This window comes from Pyxicephalus adspersus, chromosome 2 (genome assembly GCF_032062135.1).
Source record: "Pyxicephalus adspersus chromosome 2, UCB_Pads_2.0, whole genome shotgun sequence".
Lineage (NCBI taxonomy): Eukaryota > Metazoa > Chordata > Amphibia > Anura > Pyxicephalidae > Pyxicephalus > Pyxicephalus adspersus.
The window spans coordinates 14034678-14054562 of record NC_092859.1 but is presented as its reverse complement, the minus strand read 5'-3'; the positions used below and the strand labels follow the sequence as shown (position 1 = coordinate 14054562).

At 41.9% G+C, this 19885-nt stretch overlaps 1 protein-coding gene across 1 annotated transcript; it reads right to left on the bottom strand.

The window, feature by feature from the left end:
• Positions 1-1268: 1268 nt before the first annotated feature.
• RAVER1 (ribonucleoprotein, PTB binding 1) lies at positions 1269-19551 on the bottom strand. Its single transcript, XM_072399618.1, has 14 exons — positions 19319-19551; positions 15180-15246; positions 13394-13857; positions 12073-12264; positions 11416-11545; positions 10732-10829; positions 10285-10396; positions 8909-9060; positions 7657-7750; positions 7453-7571; positions 6928-7005; positions 5607-5741; positions 5422-5502; positions 1269-4586 (listed from the first exon to the last, which is right to left on the bottom strand). Exons 1-14 carry the CDS (start codon positions 19532-19534, stop codon positions 4440-4442), a joined length of 2085 nt encoding a protein of 694 aa, XP_072255719.1. The 5' UTR covers positions 19535-19551; the 3' UTR covers positions 1269-4439.
• Between the last annotated feature and the right edge of the window lie 334 nt (positions 19552-19885).

Here is a 19885-nt window from a genome sequence, read left to right as displayed (position 1 = left end):
CAAGGGTTTGCTGCAGTAATGTATATTACAGTGCAAATAGCTACTAATGAATCTTCCTGCTGGACATGGATGCTTGTGTACAGTGGGGCTGATGTAGGATAATCAAGGAGTAGTAGTTGTCCCATATTCTACACAGCTTGCATGCCAAAAAATGTTACAGTAAGCCAATTTGGCCTATAGTGGCAGATTCTGTAAAATGTCATTTTGGACCTGGTTCTGTTAGATATAGCTTAGTGTTCTGATCCTCTGACCCAGAGTGCAGCTTTACACCCAGGCAATTTTCCAGTGGGGGGTATTGTTACTTTTTTTCTTAAAATCTCCTTTAGAGACTGTATGAGAAACCTACAGCCTCTACAATGCCTAGGCAGCTGCTCCTTCTGCACATGTCTGAGATCAGACACTGCAGCAGTCTTGTAACTCAAATGTTGATAAATGGTTCTACTTAAATAGAACTATTTGAGGATGTTTTGTGCTCCCCCTTCCTTACCTTAGGAGGAAGAAAGCAAAAGCAATCAGATGCTTCTAAATAGAAGGCTACCAGTATTTGAGGCATCAGAATACCTTGAAAGTGTATGAGGGCAGTGGAACCCAAACCACAAATTTACTAAATCTGAAAGAGCCTGGAGGATAAAATGTGCAAATATTACTATCCCAATGTATCTTTAAAAGAAAATTAATTTAGATTTTTGACCAACACATACCCTTATTTGCAAAGTCAAAAATTAAAAACAATTTCCGGAAACCCTTAAAAAAAAAAAAAAGCGCTTGAAGTGTTTGTGATAAGCATCCTAGAATTAAAAATAAATCTGCAACACTAAAGCAGTCACTCCTAAATCTGCTTACTGCAAATAGTGCAGGTACAGCCAGGTAACTAGCAATTATATTGAATTTAAAAAAGGTCTAAATCAGCTTCACTTTTTTGCTCCCAAGGAACCTTTAAAAATTTGTTCTCAGGGACAACCTGCTAAAACCAAACTTATAGGGGGGATCCTAAATGGAGGCCAATGACCCCAAACAGTGGTAGATCGAGTAACAGCTCTGCCAAGTAGTCTTGGCCCCAGAACTATGGAGACATCAAACAGGAGGTCAATCAGCAACAATTTGAGGAACCCTGGTAGAGAATGGCTTCCCTAAATTACAAGTGCTAGACAAAACGTGGACCAAAGACTCAAAGGATAAAGCCTAAGTATTTCCAGATGATCAGTGCAGGAAACTCGTCATACAAATACTAGATTTTTCTTTGCATATAAAAACAATCCATGCCATGAGATTTTTCATCAATTTTACTTTAAAATCCATTCATAAAATTTCCAGCAAGTAATAAACAGTCCAGACACAGGAATAAATTAAACGGTCCATAAACAGCACTTGCACTTCTGAAAGATCTACAGATCAGACAATACAAAAAGGTAAAGACAAGAGCATTTTATTAGAGGTAATAAGACCATGCTACAAAATAAAGGTATTGGGCAGGAATTGGAGGTCACGCAAGATGTAAAGGCCAAATCTAACCAAAATTATTGTCAGGCCTGGGCACCAGTGTTGTGAGAATGGTTTACATATACAGAGGCACCACATGATTGTCCCCGGATTCCCCAATGATCGTTTTATTCAAATTTTTTTTTTTTTTGGGGGGGGGGGGGGGATCTGGCCTGCAACACCATTTGTCCATGCTAGATATACAGAGCTATAACAGGGGATCTTTTCCTCCATCGATTCCCTTTGATTAAAATAGCAAGAAAATCTTACTATTGGCAAGGTAAAGTCATTTTATTCATGGTATGTCACGTTTTGATATCCATATCCCAGTTGGGAAATTCACCAATGTACTGGTAATCATTGTTATTATAACAGAGGTGGGGGAAAGCCAAAACTTCAGAATAAATCCCTAGAAATGTTAGAGGGTGATGGGGGTCACTTGTTAGTTCCAAGGACAACCTAGGGGGAAGAATTTCACTAAATCCCTGCACTTTACTGGGACGAGAAAGGAAATCCCCCACACCTCACTATCCAAAGGCAAGTCTGGCCATAAAAATACTTTAAAGGTTTGTGACAGTCCACAGAGGATCAGCCTAATCTGTTCCAATGTTATAGCCAGCGGTCTTGCCGGATAAGTGTAAATAAGGGGAGAAACCCCCACAGCCAATGCTGCTTTGTTTTTATAAAGGAAGAAAAATTAAATATATAGATTAGTGATCAGTGTAGTGAAGAGTTTTGGAGACAATTAGGAGAAAAGAAAACCTGACAAACATACATCCCTTCAAATTGTGAAAGAGGCAGATGGTGCCGTAAAGTACAAAAATAGTGAATATAAAACATTGATTCTTATAAATAGTTTTACTTTTGATTTGCAAAAAATATATATATCCAGCAGTTATAGTAAAAACACAGAAAGGAGAGATACAAGTGTATGTAGTTAAATAGGTTTCACACAAAAACATTCACAGCAAGAAGCAAAACCCAAAAGAAAAGCAAGTTTTTGGCCAAAAACATTAGCATTTCACAACAAAATAAAAATTGAGTCAGGTCTTTGTGTGCGCATGATTCAATGGATGAGCTTCCTTCAGCAGCTAGTATACGAGCCATACAATGCCAACTCCACAACATGGACCTAGGGTCCTTTATTGTCAAGTCAGTTGTACAGCTCTGAACTTTTGTAATAAGTGCACCAAAAAAAAAAAAAAAAAATAAAAACTGACGGCACAGGAGGAGGAGTTTCTCTTCTGATCTCAATATACCCTTGCGGATGCTACAATTGTTGATAATAATCCATGTTGTCCACAATATGGAGAACATTGGCAGTTACCTGCAATACAACTTTAAGCCAAGCCCTTGGTTTATACACTATTCAACCAACTTAATTTACACAAATCAAAGCCAAAACTTTTCCCCAAGTGGCCAAGTTCTTAAGTAGGCCTAGGGTATGAGGCTCACATAGTCCAGAAGTTAATCTGTAGCACCAGTGGATTTTACCCATTCTTTGATTCCATAAAGCCCTGATAAAATAACCCCAAACTCCCTCATTAGCATTTGCTTCTAAATAATAGAAACAAAGGACTTCAGGACCTGTGTGACTGGCATTCCATTTTCCAACCTGCATTTCCTTCCATACCTTATGACAAGTACAGCTTATTAAAGCAACCAAGAAGCCAATTAGACCAATGGATGAATTACTTTACCTTTGGCAAAACACAAGGCTGGCAAAGAGCTCAGACCCAGCTCTTGATTTGGTCAGCCTTGATTTGCCGCTTTTTAGAAATGTGATGTTTAAGCGATTTCCTTTGATGTCCCATCACCATAAAATAGGATTTCGTTGTTCAAGCTTTCTGTTCAAAATTGTGCATGTTCTTTATAGATGCAATAGCAAAGCTTCCAGATGGGGTGAAGCACCTCAAATGAAAGTTTAACAGCTACAAAATACAGCCAGATTTTGTAAATTAAAACAGCCAAAAGCAGCATCAACCAGTTACTCTTCTTTTGAAGCAACATATTCAGTATAAAGGAGGAAGCTAATGTAATTGATTTTGGCCTCTGTACAACTAGCTGCTGAACCAAGCTCATACATTTAGCATAGACTATTGTAAAAGCAGCCATCTTTATTCTTTGCACCAAATTTACCAGTGACTGCTTAACCACTTTTAAGATAGAAAGACCACTTAACCCCATTACCTAGCTGGATAGTTTAGTGGGAATTGTTTTCCCAAATTAGCAAACTAAATTAGAAAAATCAAGAAACATTGGAATTAAAAAGGCGAATTAGCATTTAATAAAAGAACACATGCCAATAAACACCAACATGATACTTTAGAATTTGAGGTATTGTTAAAAAATAGTTTTAAAACCCCTTACAGTAGTTTCAAAGAATTAGTGCCCTGGTCACACCGATATTTAGGTGCAGCTCTAAAGGGACTAAAGAAAGTCTTTACAACCAGTAAGCGCCATGTGAAAAGGCAAGATGTCCCTTGACAACAGGAACACCTAACCAACTTTTGGCGACTGGCTGTTAGAGGCAACCAGTATGCGTTTCACAAGACATCTTGCCCCCCCCAAGGACAAGTTGAGCTGGATAACAGTGCCCTTTAAGACATTGCTGGTGTGCATACTGATGCTTGTACAATTGAAGAACCCTCATTTGGCTCAGAAATGCAATAGAGCAGTACAAAAATGACAAGACAACAAAAAGACCAAACACCACATGACAGAAGGGGCAAAAAAACAAATATGAGGCAGCATTTACAGGCACTACAGTTAAAAACAGACATCTTAAATATGCAAAATAAAAATGTGACACTTAAAACCTTTAAATAAAAAAAGAAAAGCTTTAAAATGTTGCGTATTGCAGCTTCGCACAATGAACGAACTATACAGAACAAAATAGGAGCCTGAAGAGGTCATGTAGCTGCACATCAGGCACTTTGTCTAGAAGGGAGACATCCCAACTAGAATATCCTCTTGCGTTTCATGTAGGAGTCTGCATAGTGCCCACCGAGGCCTTGCGAGTGTTGTCCAATGTATCCTCCCTCAGGACTTGGCTCTGGGGATGGAATCAAGTGGGAAAATCCTCGTTTCTGAGCCCCAATAGGAGTCTGGAGAAAAAGAAAATAAATGGTTCTAGGTCAGACATTGGTAGGTCAAACTGTTGTCCAGCCCTGTCCAGTTTGCTTCAAAACGTAGTATGGAAATAAGAGGGGAAGGTGTTCTGTAATTTAAATAAAATCCATAGACAAAACCCAAGTAGGTATTATCAAACCAGAAGTGTGTTATGGCAAAACTGAAATGCAATTATGGTTTCAGGGATACAGTAATTTCTATATTATATGGCCATTGTTTCTATGCCATAACCTTTGACAATGCTATACAGTGTTTGCAAAGAAACAACCCTAGTCATTTCTTGTTTTCATATTTTCAGATATGAGCCTCAGGGCTTGTCTAGGATGACAATCTGATGTTTACAGCGGCTGTTCATGAATCCAACCTGGCAGAAAGACCACAATGGAAATGAAGGTAGGAGAGCACAGCGGGGTGCTGCTTGCTTGTTCTCTCACGCTTTCCATAGAACAGCGATGTATTACAGCGCTTGTTGATTCACCTTTCGGTCTTTTGCAAATGGAAGCAATTGTACATGTGTACGCAGCCATACACTGCTCTCAGCCCTTTATAGCATCAGATTACTACTCACCCACACAGGGATGTGGCTAACATGGCACAATAGAGGGGCCTGCCAGAGAACTGCATAAGGTAAGGCAGGAACACAAGCATTTCACCTGGTGCAATACACTTGGAGGCTTCCCTGCTCCTGTTAACTGGCCATTATCCTGAATTTAGTTTTCAAAAGATTCATGTATTGAATCCCCATGTATTGCATGGCTGTGAAGGATTTCCCATCACAAACCCTTCTTAAAGCAGCCTGACAGGATTTACCTTACAAGAGCTCCCGGATGTTACTTGGTCTTCCAAATCAAGAAGCACTCCCCCTGGGCTGGTAGGTGGCATACCCACAGCCTGCAGAAACAAAACCCAAATTACTACAAAAAACCTTTAGTCTTAGGCTGCACCAACCACAACATTCCCTTAGACAGTCTTAGTTGTAATAAAGAGTTTCTCACTTTGTTCAGGTGAGTCTGCTGCAGCCCAGCCTGCAATCCACTGGTGAAATAAGAGGTAGGAGATCCAGCGCTGAATGAAGGCATAGGAGCTGGCATACTGCTACTGCGCTCCCGAAATCTTGAAGGCGACGAGATCTGTAGAAGACATTGAGGGATGCTTACAGTTGCAAAAATATATTCAATAGGTAAATATGTTTAAGAGGCTAAAATTCAAACCAATTAAAATTAAGGATCACCCATCATTTGAAACCTATAAATAACAAAATTTTTAAAATGAGATAATGTGCAAAACTTCAAAATGAAAGAGACTGCAAAAGAGCATATTTGCCTAATAGTTTGGCATTACTGTTCTAGATCACATGAACTAAAGTTATGGCAGATTGTACTAAGTAACAATCTGAACCATCAGCTCCCAAGTGTCACAGGCCTGGATCCCTACAGTAATTGTCTCCATGCAGTTCACACATAATAGGCCTACTGATAGCACCTTTAAACCCCAGATAAATACATTAAACATCTGCACACATCCAGAAAAACTGAAATAATCCATAGCACTAAGAACATACAATTAGGGTCAACCAAAAGTACATTTTGCATGGCAAAGGAAAATTTACTTTTTGCTAGAGATTCTTTTTTTTCTCTTGTCCTATAAATAGGAATCTCAACAGTGTAATAAAAAGCCAGTTTACTTATTGTTCAGACAACTCAAAGTGCCATTTACCCTGACTGCCTCTTAGTGACAATGGACTTCAGGAGGGGGAAAAAAAAAAAAAAAAAAAAAAAAAAAAAAAAAAAATGTACATGCCCTCAGAAGTTCAACTTTTCCTTACTTATCCTAATAAACATTATAGTTAGTCTTGCAACATTTACTGGAGTAATCTGCTCCAAGGTACCAGATCACAGTCCAGCTTTAAAAACATGTTCTGTCACCCTTTATACTCTTGTGACCAATAAAGACTAAGCTGCACTCCTAACTATAGGACGGTCTCTAATTTTAGCAAGCTTGAAAGCTTGTTTACCACATTAAAGCCAGAAGTAATCACGATTGATTGGGAAGTGGAAGGGTTCCCAATCACAGGTACCTGTAACCAGGGTCAGCCATGTTTGTGTGCAGAGCAGATCAGTCTTCGAAACTTCAACATAGTGGTATGCAAGGAAGAATTAATCTGCTGGTCTACACTTCATCAGCATTTGTAGAAAAGCTCACCATAAATGCTGCATTAAATTTTCCCACACTGTAGGATGTTGCTTTGTGTAAGCTCAGATTGTCACGTTTTGTACTACTTTGAACTGAAGCGCAGAATCCCCTACCAAAATTTACCTTTTTCTTGGGCTCATATACACTCAGGTTTGGCACAACATGATCTCTGGTATGGGAAAAGTTTCGTCCAGGCAACTCCTGACAAAAAGAAAACACGACATTACAGACATCAGCGCACACACACCAAGAACATTTTACAATCAATTTGCAGAGTGGCCAAGGCAGACTTCTGCTAAGTCCCCCCCCCCCCCACCACCAATATTTAGGACTTTTACCCCAAGTCATGTTTGCCCAAGTCAGTTGTAAGTCAGACCTGCAGACATACTGCATATGCTCAGCCAGTGCTCATTTAATCATGAGCATAGTTTTTTTTTTACTTCAATTCCACAATCATGGTTAATACGGCATCACAACCCCATGAGTTTCTTCAAGTTGTGGTGCTCCTGGTTATCCCACCCTACAACTGTAGCATAAAGATGCGCCAAGAAGCGTTGGATAATCCTAGTAAAATTTCACAGGAGGGTCCAACATTCTCTATAGAATACAACTAGCCCTAAATACAAATTGCAAAAAAGGTCTCCTTACTGTTTGAAAGTCAAACGGATAGCCCTCAGTTGGTGTCAGCATGGATTCCTGCAGGGAGGCGAGAGGAACCCTGGGAGCTGCTGCTTTATGCTTGTATGTTCCCATTTTACTTGCTTGACCTAAAAGGAGCAAAAAAGACAAAGGTTTAGCAAATGCAAGGTTTACCAGATTGATTCTGTACACTTCCAGACACCTGATGCCTACCCAGAGATGTTTTGCTGGGGATCCGCCCAGGGAAGTTCATAAACTGTGCAGAATGAACAGGCAGATCTCGGGGTGGTTCTCCGAGGAGCGACATCTATGGTTTAATAGATAACATTGTAAATAACTATAATGAGTTGTTCCAATTGCAGACATAAAATGAACAGTTACACCTGAAACATTTCTATGACAAGTGGGTCAATGATTCAGTATAGTCCCATATTTCTCCAGCATTTTTTTTCTTATTGCCAGAAGCATCGGCTATCACCCAATTACAGATGGTACTGGGCTTTGTGTACAAGATAAAGACCACAAGAGGCTGCAGAAGCAAATAAACTCCCACTTGATTGCAGATATTTGCAAACTGGATCTTCACTCAGGAATGGCTGTCATCTCACTGAAAGATTTCTCTTGCCTGCTACATAGAGTTTGGCACCATCCATCATGCTGAGAGATTAGGAAAGGGGTGGGAGTAGTTCCATTAAGTTACTATAAGAACACAAGCCCCTGGTTTCCCAACAAAGTGGAAATACTGCATACAAATAAACCTCCTTTTAGCATAAGGAAAAGAATATGACTTTGTATCAGTCACTTGCACAGAACTCAGATGGAGACTGGGGGAGAAAGAAGCAGAACAAGTTTGCATGGCTCATGTTCCTACACATGCCAAGAGGAGACTATAGAATGACACATGAGCACCTCAGTCATTGCTTTACTATCAAAGTCTGACACGTTCCCATTTATCCAGGTCATGACTCAGCTATTACTTTGTCACATTGAATTGGACTTGTGATGTAATGTTCTAGGTTTAGCCATGCTTATTTAATCAGCACTGTGTACATACGCCAGCATTTATCCACACATGGGTAACTCCCATTACCTTAACCCAGCACCACAAAATATTACCGGGACACAGAAGGCATCTGGCTCATGAAGAGGTATAGAGGACCATTTATGTCAAATTAAACACTCCCTAAACGGGTAAGGGCCACTATTACACAGAAGGCAGTTTTTAAATATCCAACAACAATCTGAAACTTAATTGCTTAGTTCCTGATTTTTACACCAAAAGGAAAGGAACAGGAAATAAAAAGCCAATGGTGTTTCTTACTCTCCCCCTATTTTACAGGGAAAATTATAATCATAGGAGTATCCAAGCCTTTCCACACATCCCCAAGCTGAAATCATTAAGAAAACCAATGAACAAAAGAGGCTTCCTTTTTAAATCTGAAAACCCTGGAAGCTTAGTACATACCACTGGCTCTGTGGACTTTGGCAGGCCACCAAGCATGGAGCCTAGAACAGGGGTAGGTGGGGGACTGTCCCAGTCTTGTTGTGGTGCTAAAAATTGCGGAAGCTGGGGGGTACCCAAATCGGATTGAATTCCCACAGCTGGTAGGGAGCCTCCTAGAAGAAAAATAGAAAAACAGGTAAGCTGTCCATTCTTTCCAACATGTAACGGAGGCCACAATCAAATCATACCAGAGACCCATACAAGTCTTACTTTGCTATGCAATTCAACTGCAGTATTTGTAGCACCATCAAGGCAGCTACCAGTGTCAGATTTTATAATGTTTTTATTGCACAGCTTGAGCAAGTGAGAAGTGTGAAAGGCCAAACTAAAAGGGATTATCAAGTGTCTGATGTAGAGTATCACAAGGAAAGCAGGGGCTTTACCCCATGAAGTGAATGAATGTATAGCCTAATCCATGTTATAAAAGTGACTGAAGTCCTCGCCAGTCCATAGTTTTGTTCATACCCCGTTTCCTCTCCAGTCCATAGTTTTGTTCATACCCTGTTTCCCCTATGATAAGGCACTACTGTCTTATTTTTTGAAATGCCAAAATATGCCCTAGGTCTTATTTTTCCATGAAGACTACAGTACACATTTATTGTTGAAAAACACTCATGTGCCATTCATTGTCCCCTTCTGATCACTGACTCACTTTTTTTGGCTTCTACAGCCGGGTAACAGACTGTTAGGGCAGGGATCAGCAGCTTGCTTGTCCTTTGAAGTTACTTTCAGTTTCACTCTGCACTGCAGCCAGCATCGAGGAGTCACACAGTGGCACACAGTATCAGGTATCGGAGGATGTCTTATTTGCGGGGGGTGCTTTATTTTAATTGAGCAAATTTAATTTGAGCAAAAATCGGGGGATGGCTTATTTGATGGGGATGCCTTATCATCGGGGAAACACGGTAATACCAATCAGGTTTGGCTGCCTTGAAAGTTAGTTCCAACACAGACAACCCCCGCCAACCAACCACAATCTTAGTAGCTACAGCTTAGTCACCATTCAAGCAGGTGTAAGGCTGCATACACATGTTCAATAATTGTGAAAGATCCTTTCCAATGACAATTCTTTCTAAAGGCAAAAGGCTGAACAAGCACTACCATACAGCGCAATTCTGCTCTATGGAGGGGGGGGGGGGAATGTAGTGGCATTCCACTGCGCTCTCTCCCTTTCACTTGTATTATGATTATTCTGATGAAGGAAAAGATCTGAGGAGTCCATACAGACTGTCTGGGGCTACAGTCCCTGAAGTCTACTATTTATCACTAATACTGGGCCTTCATGTCATTTTAGCCTCCTCTCCATCAGCAAAAATCAACTGGAAGTGAACTCCTACCAATGCCTAGATCTGGAACAACGGTTTTTCCTGGAGGAGGAGTAAGCTGAGGCGACAGGCCTAGGATTCCATATAAAGAGGCAAGAGGGGAATCACCCAAAATTCCAGGCTTCTGCAAGAAAGTAGAATACATGTTATGAAGGAGAAATAGAAGCACGCTTTAAAGCACAACCATTTACAGATGGCAACATAGTGACAGAATATCTATAGGTTATATAAGAAAGAAACAAGTCATCACATTTCAGTAGTCATTGTGATGTGTTACAGCGGCAAAGTCAGAGAAAGCACACTTGTCTTTGTATATAAAAAAAAAAAAGTGTTTTTCTATTTATGTGTTCAAATAATTCTTATAAATGATGTCTATACATTTAGACCACGGCATCTGCCTTGCTTTACCAGTAGCGTTTTCTATTCATCCAACTTTGATGAAATAAAAACATTCCTTACCTGTGTGGGGCTTTGAGCCTGCAGTGCCAGCTGCAGGAGAGCTGTAGAGAGCGCGGGATTAGCCAAAAGAGAGACGGCAGGAGCTGCACCTAGGAGTCCTGGAATATAGATATGGAACCCATTACAAAGGAATAAACATGCTGTGATATTTATTACATCACATCAGAGTCATCTCTAGCGGTAAGGATCATTAGAACGCCTCCCATCACCTCATCTATATACACGTACACCACATAAAATAGAAATGGCTGCTGCATTTTAATCAGGTGTGTAAAAAAAATAAATAAATTGAATTTGGAGCTGCTTGAAGTATTGTCACCATGTGCTAATTTGTTGAGCAGGCATGACGCCAGGAAAATCTGGGGATCTTACCAGCTCCATCCACTGCAGTCCTAATACCTCAGTGATGAGCCAGACTACAAATGGGTTGCTACGAATATTTGGCTCTCTCAAGGAGAAAGCAAAGTCAGTCAGTTTTATGAACTGGGTATTTGAGACAATAGGCCCAAAGAGCAGCAAATTACTGAACTACTTAGTGACTTCAGCTGAAAATGATTAAGTTCATCCTAATACAGTATAGAGTTAGGACTTAAGATGCAAGTTTTGGGTTTGTGTATGATATGGCTTGAAGTGTCATTAGCCATGAACAAACAATAAACATATCTTTGCAGATTGAGAACTAACCTTGCTTGTTACCAGCTGCCCCATGCAGTAGGGGATTAAGCAGCAGCTGCAGTGTGGCTGCAGAGCCCAGGCTGTTGAGGATCTGTAGCATGTTTGGTTCTGGGAGAAGACCATTTCCTCGATTTAATGCCTAAAATCAGATAGAAGGGTAATATAGCAAAAGAAAACAGCATTAGTCCCATGGAAAACTCCAGTGCCAGTGTCCTCCCTTCACCCATCCCAAAATAGTAAACAAATTGAGCAATTCTGCTTGGGAGCTCAAAAGGCCATGATTGGATACAAAATTGTCATGGATAGATCTAAAATGATTGTGATTTGACCAAGAAATTAGGAATTTTAATTTCTCTTACAACAGAACAAGAGGCCCAATGTAACCATCACATCTAGATTTGCATTACATTTTCTGTGTCACCTGTCACAGATCCTCTGCATTTGTTCTGTTTGCTGCATCTCAGCAGAACTGCACCTTTCCCAATCTGCTCCATAGAGTTCTATGGTCTGCCTAGATATTGGTCTAGGGTATACTATGGTATATGTGGAAATGGACTTCTTTCTTTGTACATCAGTCTCGGCAAGCCATCTCCCTTTGTTATACATTCTCTGCAAAGCATCAACATACCAGGCAAGTTCTGCATAATCAGCTGGCCCAAAACTTACCGTAGCCTGTGCAGCAATGAGTGCTGCTAGCATGCTTCTTCCTGGAGGTCCTGGAGCACAGAATGAGACCCGAACACAGCTGCCTGCTACCGTTGCGTTATCCATCTGACGCTGCACTACTTCAGCCATCACTTCAGATTCATACTCTAAAATCGCAAAATTTTTATATTGACCATCCTGTCCATACGCCAGCTGGAAAATAAAGGGATGACATGAATTTTGTATTGCAATGTTTGCAGATGCACCAGAAATACTCATTAAAATTTTAATTAAAGACAAACATACACTTTACAAGTATGTAAGTGTGGACAGAATTGCCTAATCTATCAATTCTTTGATGGTTTAGATCAGTGGTTGCAAACCTTTTCGTTCCCGCAGACCACTAAAATTACCAGCTCCAGAATGCGCATGTGCTGGGAGCCGTGTGTCACTCAAAGGGGATGGTCCGTGGGCTCTGACAGATGCACCCCACAAGCAAGGTCATTCTCGTGACCCTGCTGAGCGGGTGGCCAGAGCCACAGACCACCAAAATTCTCTAGCAGACTGGACCACTGGTTGGCGACCAGTGGTTTGGATTACAGAGAAGCTTGTCCCATACCAACATTTGTTTTCTTACAGCATACTACTTGTTTTCCCAGCAATAAAGGTGTATGCTGTAATCACACAAAGTGGAAATCTACTTTGCCTTAAAGCATCCAGCATTTTCCTAAAGCAGTGTTCAAGCCAGACTTTTTTTTTTTTTTGTCAGGTGGTAAGAAATTGTTGGCAAGTGGCAGTATCTGTAATATGACCCAACTCTTCAGTAACCACCCAAAAACAGCCGGGTGGTTGCCGAAAAGTGCCAGTCAGTGCACCCAGCTAAAAGAAACTGGGAAGAAGACTGAAGCACAAGTTTGACTCAACTATGTCCATAGGGTTTTATGTTTGTTTCCCTAGTGGTTGAAATTGATGGACCTATGTCTTTTTTTCAATCAATGTACTAGAATTGTTTCCAGTAGAAGCACCCTATTGCTGGGCTTCCAGAACAAATGGCTGTCTGACCACACATGTGATTGCTCTGAAAGTATCTGCCTCAAAAAGAAACATTCCAGTAGCAGAAACCAACAACACCGGATTACCAAGCTCTGTGGAAAGGTAATAGGAACATTGAAGAGATTGGAGCAGCTGCAAAGAACTCACGCATAATAAAAGTGCAATTCTTCTATACTTTGGTAACCTACAAACTTTGTTAACACAGATAGTACAAACACTGTTACCATAGCACAGTGGCAACTATTTTGTGAGGTCCAAATAAAACTGAAGCCTTGAACACAGCACCCACCTGGCAGAAAGAGGGAGCACAGACTTTAGAGAACGCAGCTTTCAGCTCAGTCACCTCACACTCCTTTAGGTGATCCACACACAAGCAGTGAGAGTGAAGCAGTTCGTAGGTTAGCTGGTTCACATCTGACCAGTGAACGTACAATGTGCGGGAACCCAGCTGCCTGCCCAGCAGGTCTGACTTGGCCCGGGAAGCAGAGTCCTTCTTCATGTACTCCACAAATCCATAGCCCTTGGGATGTCCAGTAACACCACTGTACACCAGGAAACATCGCTCCAGATTACCAAATGGTCGGACCAAGTCATCAAACTGCTGCTGAGTATACCCGGGTGGTAGGTTTGCGATACAAAGCAGGGCGTCTGTGGGCTGCAGCTGCACAGAGATTTCACGGTCACGAAGACGTGTGTGGTGAAATCGACGGATGGCAGATTCCGCTTGTTCTCCATTCAGCAGAGTTACAAAAGCTACAAATGTGAAAAGAACTGTTTAGTAAGCACATCTGACAATTAGCGGTGCACAGAAGGTCATACAACCTAAGCTGACATGCTGTAGGAGAAAGCCATGGGTCACAGGAGAACAATCAGTGCTTAAAAAAAAAAAAAAAAAAAAAAAAAAAAAAAACTACAGACCGGAGTTTAAACATGCAGAAATACATGGCATGTAGTGATCAGCTTTTATCTTTCTAAACGTTTAGCAAGTCAGTCAATCCAACAACAATAAGGTTATTATAATGTCACATGTATGACTTGCATGTGTCGCGTTTTGCTTTTCTAAAACCAGATAAAGTCCTATCCACTGCAATCCTCCCCCTAGCTTTTCTTTCAGCCACACAAACACTGTATGCAAGCAGTTATTGCACTACCCAAACAAAAGGGGACAGTCAATGGTATATTTACTACAGTGCTCAACCCAGATATTTTTTTAAGCTGGGTTGGAAGAAATTTTAGGCGGGTGGCAGTCCCTGTATTGTGACCCAACTCATCAGTAACCACCCAAAAACAGCCAGGTGATTGCTGAAAAGTGCCAAGTGGTGCACCCGGCTAAAAGGGGCTGGGGAGAACACTGCACTAGATCTATATCCCCTTCTAACGAGATCCGAGTTGGGACTTTAGAAAACATTGGGATCTACAGCAGAATTCCATGGGGTGTTGATCAGCAGTGAAAGTACAATCAGAGCTCCTCCACACACTTATTTAGAGTTTATGGTCTGCTAAATGTTACTAGTCTTACAAATAGTGCTGTGACCATATGCAAGCTGTAAACGCCTCTCCAAATGTGACCCCTTAGTTGCAAACACACCTGCAATAATGGTCATTGGAAAGGATCTTTCACGATCCTTTCCAAAAACAAAAGACTGCACAATGCATGAAAAAGTCCTGTACATACCAGCTGTGTTCTGGTCTATGGAGAGCTGGGAGAACAATGGCCTCCCTACACTTTCATTATGTTTGTTGCCTGTGGATCCACCAGGATGGACAAGTGCTGTACAAGCCAGATTGTCATCCGATATCAGCCCTGAGACTAAAATCGGGACGAGAATCATCTGACGTGTACGGAGCCTTGGTGTTTAACCAGATATTGAAAAAGCCTAATGAACTAGACTGCAACCACATACATAGATTTTAGAGCCAGGTGGCTTAATGGGTTGTAACCACAAACACCATCCCTGTATTTGGGTAGAGAACCCAAAAGACCAGATTTGTTCACGGATAAAGGATAGCAGAGCATCTACACTAATGAAAAACACTCAGCAGGTTTACACGTTACATGGACATCAGATTCTTACCAGTTCCTTTGTATTTATCAACAAAACAGTATTTCAGTTCATAGTCTGCCAGAAGATCATGAACTTCCTGAAAAAACAAAATAAAAAAAGGTTAGTATGTAAAATAATTTTACTGCACATGCATAAACCTGTTATGAAAGGAGACCCAGGTTAAAAATATTTAAAGGTTGAGTGTTGCCCATTAAACACAGAAAGGCAGCCGGCCCTCATTGATCAGATTTGCATGAGATCTAGTAAACAAGAAACATCTGGTGTCAAATCTGCTCTATCAATCAGTTTCAAAACCCTGCACACAGACATTTGTGTCTTCCCTTACAGACAATGATCCCCAGATAGAAACTTGAGTTATCCATGACAATTTGAAACAGACACCATTGGCTGTAAACTCCCTATAGATCCTATTTTATCAAATCAAAATCTGGAAAACAGAACATTTTAGATTCCTGCAGGGTCCAAGCAAATACCTGCATGCAGCATTACTTAAACATTTCACAGCTATAAGCCAACTCTTGTCTCAGAGTTAGCAGTTTGTCCCTTGCGAATGATGGGCATTAGAGTTAAAGCGGAACTATATTTGGAGGGGGGAAACGCAAGTGGTGAACGTCTACTGTGATCGGCAAACTTGCCTGTAGCATTGATAGGTTGCAGACCTGTCATCCCAGCATCTCAGAAGGTGCCATCTTTGCTGCCAACTTCAAAGCAGCTTCCATGAAAACAGCCATTGAAAAGCCACAAATAATGCAACTCCTGCACATCACAGTGCTAGACTACATTGCAAAATAATTGTCCAGTACCTCACCTTTTTGTCTTCATCGCCACAGAAATCAAAACTGAATGGGAGCACAGAGCCTCCCAGGATACCTACGTCACTTGAGAGGCTCTTAGCTGCTTCTGTGCAAGCCCAATCCCAGGCATGCACAGAAGAGCATTTTCCTTCTGAGGGGAAAGAAGATGTCAGTCTCACATATGCACAAGGCAATATTTGGCAACCTTACCCAGAAGGAAAATGATTAGGGAAGGGGCACCCAGGATGGGACCCGATTGAGGAAAGCCCCAGCGTGATCCAGAGATCTACGGGATTAAAAGCAAGTGAGATTTTTTTTTTTTTTTTTATCATTTTAGTCTTTTTGACGATCTAGACAATCCATGCCTTGTCAGATCATGCTAGCACTTAGTAACTGAGTTTAGGTCCGCTTTAGGCAGATGCAGCAAATACACAAGAATGCAGATCTAAAGCAACCAACATATCAAAAGCACCAACTCCAAACACTCATTTCAGTGATAACATGGGGTAGCAGAGAAATCAGTTAGTAGGTTCCCATTGCCATACAGCTGGTTTGAAGAAGTCACAAAGCAAATGCAGTCCTGCTTGAAACAAGTCTCCTGGATTTTGTCTTTTATATTGTTACTTTCTGGGACCAAGTATACAGATCAGGGGTTCCATCGCTGTGATTAGGAAGCTCTGCCAAGCTGACCCCCTGCACACACATTGATAAGGAAAACCTGAAAAGTCCAGGGTAGAAAAAAGATAAGCTGCAAGGACCATAGAATCTTGCAATCAGTCTTCCACAATTCAGGTTTGCTTTCATATTGAAGTGGTTGTTAAATTGAATCTAATTCAAGATGGCCAAGGGTGAGCCATTAGCAGTTTGCAGCTCTCAGGCCAGTAGTTCAACAGATACCACAGTGATCTTTTTGGCCATCTAAGACTGTTATTCAACCCTCCCCTCAGGCACGTTGTCTTGGCATCATCTTCAATTCTTCCCTCTCATATTCAGAACATTTCCAGGTCCTGTGACTTTCACATGTCCTAAATCCACCCCTACCTGTTCCCAGAGACCACCAAACTTCTTGTATACTCTTAATGCATGCCTGGACTACTGTAACCTCCTCCTCTCTGGTATTCCACCAACCCGACTCTCTCCTCTATAATCTATTATGAATGCTGCAGCCAGACTCATCCATCCTTCCCTCCACTCCTATTCTGCTGCATCTCTTTGTAGTTCTCTTCATTGGCTTCCATTTTACCTTAGAATCAAATTCAAGCTCCTGTGCTTTGCCATCAAATCCCTACACAGGTATTGTCCCACTTACATTTCTGACCTGATAAACACAAAATATTCCCCTAGCCATTCTCTTAGCTGCTCCCATGACCTACAACTGACTTCCTCACTCATAACCACATCACACAGATACAAGACTTTTCTAAAGCTGCCTCAACTCTGGAATGGTCTTCCTCGTCCTATTCGGCTTGCTCCTACTTTCTGCTCATTTAAAAGAGCACTCAAAACCAGTCTTTTCAAACTTGCCTACCCATCTTTAGCTTCCTAACCCCTCACTACTTCTCACATCCTAGTGTGTGCCACTTCCCCACCTCTTAGATTGTAAGCTCTTATGGGCAGGATCCTGTCCTCCTGTAATAATGTCTGTCATTTGCAATCCCTATTTAATACACTGCTAGCTCTAACAATTCAGGGCTCAGGATTTATGCAGCGTCATATGTTGGCACTATATAAATCCTGTTTAATAATAAGGGTGACATTCTTCCCATGACATATGTTGAGCTGTAGATCTATTAAATTATAGCCGGGGTTCTCCAATACCCAAAAGTTATTTCCCAATGTTAAGGTAAACAAGTCAGCCCTAACCCCAAGAAGAACCCCCATAACCTAGAATACACAGACGGTAAAGAATTTGTAAGCCCCATATCTGCAATGCCACTGTGCCCGCCAGTTCTATTTTTACTCCATGGAACCCGGCCAGATAGAAATATAAACGTGTCAATCACCAGGCATGACGTTCCTCTACACGAGTGTTCTAGAAGAGAAGGGAGCACAACTTTAAATAAATTGCTAGAAAAAAAGGATGACAAGTGAAAATCTATGATGAGGAGAAGACACAATGGAAGCAATCCAGCATGTGATTTTACATTTCATGTCTGTGGTGTTAAAGCTTGCACAACCTGATAATCATCCCCGGGTGATGGCACCAAGCATGGGTTAGACAGAGGGGACTGGAATTTGCGCACGATCCCATTGTTAGGAGGCCGCTGACAGGGGAGCATGGAGGGATCACACAACCGGTCACAGCTGTATGGGAGGAGAGTGACATCATGCCAACAAAGGATTGGGGGGAGCAGATAATATTCACTATTCAGCAAACAGTCACACGTGTTACCGTCATACAACTACAAGAAAACCCTGATCCGTCACATCTTCTACACTGCAAAAACAGCCTCAGTGTATAAGCATATTTGTAAAAATCTATTTAGAAAGCAGTGAATCTCACATTCACCATCCGGCACCTTCCAGGTCCATACGTTTCAATAGTAGAGATGGATGCGACACCAGAAAGGTTTCATATAAAAATTGTCTCCAAATTAAAAGACCAGTTATCCATGACCCAGGTAAATACACACGGGACTCAGAGTTTATTGGTTATATTTTTATATATCTAAATAAGATAGAGTGATAAAATCAGGAAAAAGTGCCATTGTTATATCTCTAGGAATACGCCCATTGTATTTCTTAGAACAGATAACCAGATGGTTTATTCAGAGATTCTCATCCTTGGGGGATCCCTAGAAATAACATTCAGGTCTCAGGGAACCCCCCCACACAATTACACCCACACAGGGGGACCCCCCCCACTATAATATTACACCCACACATCACATTATAATAGTGTGGGGTCAGAGGGAAGAATTTGCCACCTACAATCCCCTCTATTTCTTGGCTCACCAGCAATACCCATGGGGGCTCAGGCAGAATGTTTACAAAGCAGGATCGGTGGTGCCCCATACATGGGGGGGTCTGGGATACCTAAGGACTTACCTTGTGTTATTGCTGGCATTTCTGGTTATTGGTACCAATCAGCACTCAAGTCACCTCTAGCATTGGCAGTGGTTGGCATACAGAAAGATCACCTTCTATCAATCAGCACTACTATCCAATATAGAGATAACCCCTTTCCATTAGCATTCACCATTCAGGACAATGAACCCGCTGGCACCACACTGGCACAGAGACAACGCCATGGCATAGCCGGGGAGAGCTGCCAGGCACTGCCATACATAGAGCACATAGAGAACACATGGAGCCCCCACACACCCCCTCCCCCCACACACAGGAGCCGCTCACCTGGTTGGTGACATCCGCCGGGAGGCCTTTCACCAGAATCTTCCTCCGGTTCCTCACCTCCCTTTTCATTCTCTCCACCCGGCTGCGGATCTCCTGCGGCTCCAGCCGTGGCTGCAGGTCGTCCTCCTTAAGGAAAACCTCGCCGTCATCCTCCAGCGTCCCCCAGCTCACTCCGGTAGGTTCCCCGTCAGCTCTAACGGACACGGTGGCTGCCATCTTGACAGGAGAGCTCATCCACCTGTGGACAACACTGCAAGTACGCGCTCATTGGCCGAATTTAAACCGACCAGGAATGCGCGAGCTGATTGGCGGCTTAGGACGCCGCACCGCCTCCACAGTGTTGGTATGGAAACGGGGGCGGGATTAGACGTAACGTGCGGAGCACGTGATCAGCTGAGGGTCTGTAAACATTGTGTGATCACCTGACACTGAGACCTGTGTGTGATCACCTGACACCGAGATCTGTGCATGTTCAACTGACACCCAGACCGGTTTGTGATCAACTGACACCAGTGTGTGATCATCTGACACTGAGATCTGTGTATGATCAACTGACACCCAGACCGG

Excerpts from the sequence above, each read along its gene's own strand:
- RAVER1 (XM_072399618.1), bottom strand. The coding sequence starts at position 19,534 with ATGGCAGCCACCGTGTCCGTTAGAGCTGACGGGGAACCTACCGGAGTG. Across the intron at positions 15,247-19,318 it reads CGGCGGATGTCACCAACCAG|GAAGTTCATGATCTTCTGGC; the intron begins GTGAGCGGCTCC and ends TTGTTTTTTCAG. Across the intron at positions 11,546-12,072 it reads TCATTGCTGCACAGGCTACG|GCATTAAATCGAGGAAATGG; the intron begins GTAAGTTTTGGG and ends ATCTGATTTTAG.